We start from the raw sequence: 10,253 nt of genomic DNA on the forward strand, positions 1-10,253 counted from the left end.
TTGGTGAGAGATGCTGATGTAGCTATCATCACTCGGGAGGTGGTTTAATTATGCTGGCAGGAGAGCTCTCTCCTGCCAGCACAGAGCAGCTACATGGGAGACCTTACAGTGGACATAGTATGGACAAAGCCTGAGGCTTAGTCTACTCAAAGATTTTGGGGGTGGGGGGGCTAGCTGTTTCCATTAGGAGGGTGATTTTTTACAAAAAATAGTTATCCTGGTACAACCTCTAGCGTGGATGCACTTATACATTCCCCTTATTCCCCTTCCCATACAGGAATAAACAATACCACTACAATCGCCTTTATACTGATAAAACATGTCCAACACTAGCGGGGTGTAAGTATACCAGTATAGTTTAAAAGGTACAGCTTTTATGTGAGAACAAGTCCCACAGTGTGTCCCCACTAGGGTGACCAGATGTCCTGATTTTATAGGGACAGTCCTGATAGTTGGGGCTTTTTCTTATAAACATGCCTATTACCCCCCACCCTTGTCCTGATTTTTCACACACTCTATCTGGTCACCCAGAGTAGGTGCAGTCCTGGCAGCAGAAGGGAGGACTTCTCCACCTCCACTCCCACACCCTTCCCTGCCCATGCACTTCAACCTGCCCTGGATACCTGACACTCCTGTGCATCCTGCAGAATAGGCGCATGCATACTCTTTCTCACTCTCTCTCTCTCTCTCTCCCTTTCCTCCCCCCGAATGTGCCCATCAGATGGATTTTCAATCTCTGTGGCCCACTCAGCCTGGGAAAGATATTTGACCAAGGGAGCTGCTTTTCAAACGTTTGGCTTGTGCCTGTACATTTTGCTCCCCTGGGTAAAAAAACAAAGAAAAAAAACAGCATCAAACCCTAAATTATATTTCCCTAGGAAATCAGTCTGGGTAAAAGCGCTGGGATAGCTCACAGAGTCTTCCGAGGCTAACTAGTCAGAAAGAGACAGGGCAAGGGCGAAAGGCAGTTTCCACCCCACCCCAGGTCCCTAAGGGGCTGATGAGGCTTTCCCTGATAAGGCACATGGTGCGATTTCCACGGGGATCTGGAGCGCCTTACAGAAAGCCAACCTGCCCTGGTTTCCAGGAAATTATTTGCATTTCATGGCATTGGTTCCCAGGCTAGGGGCGGGGGGAGGAGACAGGGGAGGAGGAAAAAGGAGAGTTTCGAAGCGGTGGGGGCTGGGGTTGCAATAGGAATGAGCGCGCGGGACCGGCTGGAGAATGTCCTGGAGGAGCTGGAAGAGATGGACTTCAAGAAGTTCAAAGTGAAGCTGAACCAGGCCCAGCCGCCCTCGGGCTGCAGCAACATCCCCCGGGGTCGGCTGGAGCGGGCAGACTATCTGGATGTCTGCAGCCTGATGATCAGCTACTACCTGGAGACCGGGGCCATACAGATGGCCAAGCAGGTGCTGGAGGACATCAACCAGAGGGAACTGGCTGCCAGGCTGGAGCGGGTGTAAGAGGTGAGGGGATCTGACTCCGGAGTGGGCCCACAACGAGCCGTAATTTCTGCCCAGCTCTGGCTCAGCGAGCGCTTTGCTGCTTTCACTTTCGATTTCTGGGCCGGAGGAAGAAGGCCTCAGGGGGGCGATGCTGTCAAGCAGATCTCTGCTCCGGGGAGCAGCTCTGCTAAAAGCAGGGTAACTGGCTGGGTTCTGAGAATCTTTTCCCTATAGGGGTGCCGGCTCCTATCCAATCTCAGATCAAGGGTATTGGCTGGTTTAGCAGGCAGTGGGATCTGGGGTCTTTGCTCTTATGGGCTGCCAGCTGCTATCCAATTTCAGATCAGGGGTATTGGCTGGCTTAGCAGGCAGTGGGATCTGCGGTCTTTGCTCTTAGGGGCTGCCAGCTGCTATCCAATTTCAGATCAGGGGTATTGGCTGGCTTAGCAGGCAATGGGATCTGCGGTCTTTGCTCTTAGGGGCTGCCGGCTCCTATCCAATCTCAGATCAGGGGTATTGGCTGGCTTAGCAGGCAGTGGGATCTAAGGTCTTTGCTCTTAGGGGCTGCCAGCTGCTATCCAATTTCAGATCAGGGGTATTGGCTGGCTTAGCAGGCAATGGGATCTGCGGTATTTGCTCTTAAGGGCTGCCGGCTCCTATCCAATCTCAGATCAGGGGTATTGGCTAGCTTAGCAGGCAATGGGATCTGGGGTCTTTGCTCTTAGGGGCTGCCAGTTCCTATCCAGCCCCTGAACGGGGGACTGGCTGGCTACAGGAGTTGGGGAATGAGATATGGGGCTTTTGCCGGTTAAGGGGTGCCAATTCTGATCCTGCCCCAGGGCAGGGGGGATATGTGGCTATGGGTGTTGGGGAATAGGATATGGGGACATTTCCCCTCAAGGTGGTACCAGTTCCAAGCCAGCCCTTTGTTAGTTCTGAAAGTTATTCGCATGTGAAGTTTTGGAAATGGTGAGAAAATACTTAGGTTGTCCTAGTTAAGCGTCTAGTGCCAGGGTAGTAAATAGGTGAGCCACGGGCCAAATCTGGACCGCCAGATGCTTTTGAACGGACCCCCAAAAAGTGTATTTACGTACCCACTCTTGAAGACCATACTCCTTTCGTGTTAAAGGCTGGTTGCTTCTGCATGTGTTTTGTGTGGTGAGATTTAAAATCAAAGCCTTGATCACTCATGGCCAGACAAAAATCCTGTGACCCTTTTTTGAAAGCCCAGGCTCCCAGTCAGATCCCAGCTCAGGAATTTTCATTCTGACTTCTTAAACTCTTCCTGCAGTTTCTTCCTGCAGTGAAGGCTTCTCCTTCACTTCTTTCCTATAGCACTGCCATGTGGCTGTTAAACAGTCTCACTCCAGAAATGGTTGTATTTCCGACCGAATGAGCAATCCCTGTGTAATGTTGCTGTGTACTTGGTATACAGCTGCCATGTTCCATCCCAGAGGTGGCTGCACTTCAGTACAGATCCCTACTGTTTTTTTGTTTTTTTTTTGCTCCTAAAAAGCTCATGCTTCAGGGTTTCAAACAGTCTCCTGCAGGGGTCATGAAGGGACATCCCCCCACCCCAATGTATTCTGGAGTTGTTGGTTTTTTTATCTCTTTCCTCTGAAGCATCAGGGATGGCCAAGGCTGGAGGTGGAAAATGGACTGGGGCGGGCTCAGGCTCTGAGGTGAAATCAAGCATTCTCTCTCTCAAGAGCTTGGCTGGCTGGTTCTTGCTCACATGCTCAGGGTCTAACTGATCACCTTAGAGAAAGTTGGGAAGGAATTTTCCCCCAGGACAGACTGGCAGGAACCTTGGGGGAAGTTTCACCTTCCTCTGCAGTGTGTGAGTGCAAGTGACTTGCCAGGATTATCATAGAATTGTAGGACTGGAAGGGAACTTGAGAGGTCTTCTAGTCCAGACCCCTGCATTCAAGGCAGAACTAAGTATTATCTAGACCATCCCTTTTCCTAACGTTCAACCTAAACCTCCCGTGCTGCAGTTTAAGTCCATTGCCTCTTGTCCTATCCTCAGACGTTAATGAGAACATTTTTTCTCCCTCTTTCTTGTAACAACCTTTTACGTACTTGAAAACAGTTATTGTGTGTCCCCCCTGCCCCAGTCTTCACTTCTCCAGACTAAAGAAACCCAATTTTTTGAATTTTCCCTCATCACTCATGTTTTCTAGACCTTTAATCATTTTTGTCACTCTTCCCTAGACTTTCTCCAGTTTGTCCACTTCTTTCCAGAAATGTGGCACCCAGAACTAGACACAATACTCCAATTGAGGCCTAATCAGGGTGGAGTAGAGCGGAAGAATTACTTCTTATGTCTTGCTTACAACTCTCCTGCTAATACATCCCAGAATGATGGTTTTTGTTGTTGTTTTTCCAACAATGTTACATTGTTGACTTGTTTGCTTGAGATGCACCATGACCCCCAGATCCCTTTCTGCAGTATTTCTTCCTAAGCAGTCATTTCCAATTTTGTATGCATGCAACTGATTGTTCTGGATATATCTGATTATTTGGGTATATCTCACTTAAATCATTTCCCTGTCATTGGAGGGGCCTCAGGCACTGGAGCACCTTGGTCCCTTCTATTCTCTGCCTCTGGCACATAATAGTTTAGTCTCCTGAGGGCTGCATACTTTGGTCTAGTGATGGTTGTTGGGTGCTGGGTGGTGTTGGTGACCTGTGATAAGAAAGAGGTCAGGCTATATGGTCCATTGGTCCTTCTGGCCTTAAACTCTATGACTTTATGACCCTTTGTGGTTTGCACAAAGAAAAATGCTTTGCTAATCACTTCCTACCAAATTCTCCCTACAGAGGAATCTAATAAAAAAGAAAACATCTCAGACAACAAAATGCACTTTCCCCTCTAAAGAGCTGCAAATCCTGCCACACAGAGACAGCAAGAAAACTCATGATCCTGACACCCACCTAGGTCTCTCAGCACATGCCCTTGATCAACGATGAAGGTCACAGAAGCATCGCAGACACCTTTCTCTGCCACTCGTGCCTCGCTCCAATTCCTGCCTCAGCGTCTTATGGCTTTTGTCTTTCCCTGCTCAGGATGACCACAGATTTCTACCATTCCTATTTTTGATCAAATAAAGAGATATTTTTACAGTTGTTACTTACCGCTGTTATTTTTCTGGTCCATTTAGCGTTGGGGAAAGGCAGACCCTGGAGAGTGAATCCTGTGTGTCCGCCCAGAGACAGTACAGCTTGGCACAGCAGGGAAAAAGTTCTGCTCCACCACACCTCAGGCCTGCCCTTGAGAGACATCAGTCATGGGAAGGGGAGTTCAGCACTCGTGGCCTGTTCAGTGCCTCAGCCTTTTTGTTGATTGCAAGTAGGGGGGGAATAGAAATGTGGACTCCTGTTTTGCTAGGATGAAGGCCCCGCTGTACTTGTTTCACAGCAAATGATTTCCCAATGGGAACAGTTTTCAGTCCCAACTGCTGCATGGGAGATTTGAAGCATTGGAATAAGTGCCCTTGAGGTAAAGGGCCCTTTATCTCATTCCCTACTCCAGCCAGCTAACCAGTCTCCCAGAGGCTGGTGATGTACAGATGAATGGGTCATATTCCATTTGCTGCTCCTCCAACCAGCCCTTCCATCCTGTAGGTAGATTGGAATGCAGTAGGAGAAAAGCCCCATATCCCATTCCCCCTTCCCCCGAAGCATATCAGTCCCCCCAACCTGGGGCTGGGTTAAACCTAGTGCCTTAGAGTTGAAGAGCCCCGTCTCTCAATCCCCATATCTCCTAGATGTTGCAGGGACTGGTGGGGTCAGGCTGGCTTTCAGAGGCAGGAATGGAACCCAGAGTTTTTATATTACACTCACCTACACAGTTGAGCTCTGAACACAATACAAGTGTGTATATTTTTTTCCCCATGCAACTTACATATTTTAAGTTTCTTCCCCTCGCCCCATATGGAGATTTTGTTGTGGCAGTTCGTTTGGTTGCTAAATCAAGCCACCAAGTTGCATTTTGTTTTGCATACAGTGAGGTTCATGGTTAGGGTTTGAGTGTCACAGTCATGGGATGGCTGGGGAGAAAGCTCAGGCCAGCAAGGCCACAAGTCTCATCTTTGAGGCTGAGTCGTGACTCCCTGTAACCACTGGACCCCATTCCCCTGACAGAGCCAGGGTGGAACCCAGGAATCCTGACTCCCAACTCCCTCCTTTTCCAGCCCCCTGCTGTAACTACTGCTCCCCTCCAGACCCTACGCTTTACACTGCTGTGTGAGTCTAGTGCCTCTTACATACAGATATCCCCCTCAGAGGCACCCCAAAATATCTCTCTCAGAAACACCCCAATATACAACCTTGGGAGACCTCATGATAGGAACCTTGAATGGCCCCTGATATCTCCCCTCAGACACTCTAATACCTCCATCAAAGACCACCCCAATACCCACATGAGGGCTTCCTGAAAGCTCCTCAGGGACCTCCAGGGCCACCCAGAGGATTCAGGAGGCCTGGGGAAAAGCAATTTTGGGGGCCCCATCCATAAAAAAAAGTTGCAATACTATAGAATACTATATTCTTGGGGCCTGGGGCAAATTGCCCCACTTGCCCCCCCCCCCAGGCAGCCCTGGAGATCTCCTAGTCCTACTAAGGACCTGCAACCATGGATCCCCAATATCTGCTTCAGAGACCCCCTCAAAAGCTCCCTGAGTGCCCAACCCCTCAAAGATGCCCCCAATTTCCCCATGAGGGACCCCTAATATTCCCCCATGGATCCCAACCCTCTCAAACAACCCCCAAATCCCTCCTCAGAGTCTCTCCAATAGCCCCCGGGGGGGGCCCACAATATTCCTCATGAACCTACCCCTCCCACAAGCTCCCTCCATTGTCTTAAACTACCCCTCCCCCGCCCTTTGGAACTCCGTCCTGCAGCGCAAGCCAGAAGGGAGAGGGGCAGTAACGGCCCCAACTGTCACTGGGGTCAAGAGGAGGCTGACTGGGGGGGACACATTGGAGTAGCCTCTTGGGGGGTCCATGAGCAGGAATATTGGGGCTCTCAAAGGGGTCTGTTTTGTGGGTTCATGAGGGGATGATACTGGGAGACTAAGGGGACTATTTAGCATCTGAAGGGTCTCTATTGGGGAGTAAAGGGGGCTCTAAGGTAGCTATTTAGGCAGTCCCTGAGGGGGTTATTTTGGGGGTGCAGGAGGAGAGACTGGGGGGCCTAGGGAGGGTATGTTTGGGGTCTCATGGGGGAATATTAGGACCCAGCCTACCCCTTGCTCCCATGGCTCATGAAGCCTTACACAGGCAGCTTGGACAGTAGTAAGGAGCAGTTCAACTACAGGCTGAGCAAGTGCAGAATGGTGGTAGAATGTGCATTTCAACATTTAAAAGCTCACTGGCGCTGTTTGCTGAGTAGGTCAGACCTCAGTGCAACCAACATTCCCATTGTTATTGCTGCTTGCTGTGTGCCCCATCATATCTGTGAGAATAAGAGGGAGATGTTTATGACGGGGTGGGAGGTTGACGCAAATCACCTAGCGTCCAATTTTGAGCAGCCAGACACCAAGGCAATTAGAAGAGCACACCAAGGTGTGCTGCACATCAGAGAGGCTTTGAAAACTAGTGTCACGACTGGCCAGGCTTCGGTGTGACAGTTGTGTGTGTTTCTCCTTGATGCAAACCCACTCCCTTTGTTGATTTTAATTTCCTGTAAGCCAGCCAATCTCCCCTCATTGAAATAAAGTAACTATTGTTTTGAAACCATTAATTCTTTCTTTATTAATTAAAAAAAAAAAGATAACGGACAAAGTAGCCTGGGCGGGGTGGGGGAGGACGGAAGGACAAGGCCACATTGTTTCTTGTAGCCACACTAAAAATCAAACTGCTTGAATGACAGCTTTCTGTTGCTTGGGCCATCCTCTGGAGTGGAGTGGCTGGGTGCCTGGAGCCTTCCCCCCGCACCACGTTCTTGGGTGTCTGGGTGAGGCGGATATGGAACCTGGGGAGGAGGGCATGTGATTTTACAATGGATGCAGTGGGGGTCTGTGCTCTTGTTGGCTTTCCTGCAGCTCCAACAGACATTTCATCATATCTATTTGCTTCCCCAACAGACGCTTCATCATGTCCATTTGCTCCCCCATTAGCCTCAGCATTGCATCCTGCCTCCACTCTTCGTGCTCAGTTGATTCTTTCCTAACCTCTGCTACTGGATGCCTCCATGCATTAAGCTGTGCCCTATCAGTGCAGGAGGACTGCATGAGCTTGGAAAATATGTAATCGTGAGTGTGTTTTTTTCGCCTTCTAATCTGCGATAACCTCAGGGATGCAGATGATAGGGGGAGCGTAGAAACATTTGCACCTGGGGGGAGATAAAAAGGGATGAGGACAAGGAGGAGGAGAAGGAGAATGCACAGACAAGTGGTGAAGGAAATCCATCTCCCCGGCAGCCAGGACCTTTCCATAACCCTGAAACCAAAGTGCTGCTGAGTTCACAGGAAATTCAAAAGTTCCCGGGGCTTTTCCTGTGTACCTGGCTAGTGCATCAGAGTTCAAACTGCTGCCCAGAGTGGTCTCAATGGAGCACTCTGGGATAGCTCCTGGAGGCCAATACTGTCGATTTGCATCTGCACTACGCCAAATTTGACCCAGCAAGGTCGATTTTAGCAAACTCCCCTCGTCGGGGAGGAGTACAGAAGTCAATTTTAAGAGCCCTTTAGGTTGACAGAATGGGGTTGGTTGTGTGGACACAGTCATTTTTAAATTGACCTAACGCAGCTAAATTCGACCTAATCCTGTAGTGTAGACCAGGCCAGAGTTAGGTCAATGTAAGGCAGCTTATGTTGACCTAACTTTGTAAGCATCTACACTAAAATTTAGCTTTTACCCATGTAACTCACCCACTACACCAATTTAATAACTCCACCTCCATGAGAGACGTAGCAATTATGCAAATGTAGTTAGGTCGATGAAGCGTCAGTGTACATGCAGCATAGTGTGGACATGCAAATGCGATTTAATTACTGTGATGGCTTTATGTTGACGTAACTTAGGTCATCATAATTTTGTACTGTAGACACACCCTTAATAACTCCACCTCCATGAGAAGCATAGAGTCAATGGTAATGTAGTTAGGTTGACACGGTGTCAGTGTAGACACTTCATTGCTTACATTAACTGTTGCTGCCTTTCAGAAGCCATCCCACAATGCTCCACTCTGACAATATAATTGATACAAGAGCTCCTAGCGAGAACGTGCATGGCCGACACAAGAAACAAAGAGGAGACACACAAGCGAAGTAATTACTGCAGAATGTTAGGCCATGGGTTCCAAAAAGAACTAGATAGATTCATGGAGGACAGGTCCATCAATGGCTATTAGCTGGACACGGATGGTGTCCCTAGCCTCTGTTTGCCAGAAGCTGGGAATGAGCAACAGGGATGGATCATTTGAGGATTACTTGGTCTGTTCTTTGCCACTGGGGCACCTGGAACTGGCCACTGTTGGAAGACAAGATACTGGGCTAGATGGACCTTTGGTCTGACCCAGTAGGGCTGTTCTTATGTTCTTATCATATAATCATAGAATATTAGGGTTGGAAGAGACTTCAGGAGGTCATCCAGTCCAATCCCCTGCTCAAAGCAGGACCACTAAATCATCCCAGCCAAGGCTTTGTCAAGCCAGGCCTTAAAAACCTCTAAGGATGGAGATTCCAACACCTCCCTATGTAACCCATTCCAGTACTTCACCACCCTCCTAGTGAATATTCTTCTGTTCGTGTCTACACTACCACTTATGTCAGCAAAACTTATGTTGCTCAGGAGTGTGAAAAAAACCACACACCTGAGTGATACACATTTCGTCGGCATAAGAGGTAGTGAGCACAGTGCAATGCCAGCAGGAGAACAATGCCAGCAGTGCAATGCCAATCGTGGGGGTGGTTTAATTATGTGGACAGACGCGCTCTCTCCTGCCGCCATAGAGCTGCTACACGGTAGATAGAATCATAGAATCATAGACTTTAAGGTCAGAAGGGACCATTACAATCGTCTAGTCTGACCTGCACAACGCAGGCCACAGAATCACCCACCCACTCCTGTAACAAACTCTTAACCTGTATCTGAGTTACTGAAGTCCTCAAATTGTGGTTTAAAGACTTCAAGGTGCAGAGTCCTCCAGCAAGTGACCTGTGTCCCATGCTGCAGAGGAAGGAGAAACCGCCCCGGGGCCTCTGCCAATCTGCCCTGGAGGAAAATTCCTTTCTGACCCCAAATATGGCGATCAGCTAAATCCTGAGCATGTGGGCAGGGCCGGCGCTACCATTTAGGCAGCCTAGGCAATCGCCTAGGGCACCAGAATAAATGGTGGGCACTGTTTTGCTGGAGGGGGCGGCAGGTGGCTCCGGTGGAGCTGCCGCAGTCGTGCCTGCGGAGGGTCCGGTGCTCCGCGGCTCCGGTGGAGCTGCCGCCGTCGTGCCTGTGGATGGTGGGCTGCTCGCGCAGCTCCAGTGGACCTCCCGCAGGCACGATGGCGGCAACTCCACCGGAGCCACGGAGCACCGGACCGTCCCCAGGCACCACTGTGGCAGCTCCAGCGGAGCCAAGGGACCAGCGCGTGGGGCGGTGAAATTGCTGTCCGCCTACGGCGCTCAAATCCCTAGCGCCGGTCCTGCATGTGGGCAAGACTCACCAGCCAGACATCCAGGAGAGAATTCTCTGTAGTAACTCAGGGTATGGCTACACTTGAAATTTCAAAAAGTGTGAGTGTAGTTGGAGCGCTGCACGTAAACCACATCCCTTACGGGTGTAGCTTGCAGCGCTGGGAGCCGTGCT

At 49.7% G+C, this 10,253-nt stretch overlaps 1 protein-coding gene across 1 annotated transcript; it reads left to right on the top strand.

Moving 5' to 3' along the window:
• Positions 1–874: 874 nt before the first annotated feature.
• On the top strand, positions 875–4,578 carry LOC115651480 (pyrin-like). The gene is made up of 2 exons (XM_030562576.1): positions 875–1,466; positions 4,269–4,578. Exon 1 carries the CDS (start codon positions 1,200–1,202, stop codon positions 1,461–1,463), a length of 264 nt encoding a protein of 87 aa, XP_030418436.1. The 5' UTR covers positions 875–1,199; the 3' UTR covers positions 1,464–1,466; positions 4,269–4,578.
• The last annotated feature ends 5,675 nt before the right edge of the window (positions 4,579–10,253 follow it).

This window comes from Gopherus evgoodei, chromosome 4 (assembly GCF_007399415.2).
Source record: "Gopherus evgoodei ecotype Sinaloan lineage chromosome 4, rGopEvg1_v1.p, whole genome shotgun sequence".
Classification (NCBI taxonomy): domain Eukaryota; kingdom Metazoa; phylum Chordata; order Testudines; family Testudinidae; genus Gopherus; species Gopherus evgoodei.

What these genes read in the sequence shown, in the direction of transcription:
- LOC115651480 (XM_030562576.1), top strand. Translation starts at nt 1,200, where the DNA reads ATGAGCGCGCGGGACCGGCTGGAGAATGTCCTGGAGGAGCTGGAAGAG.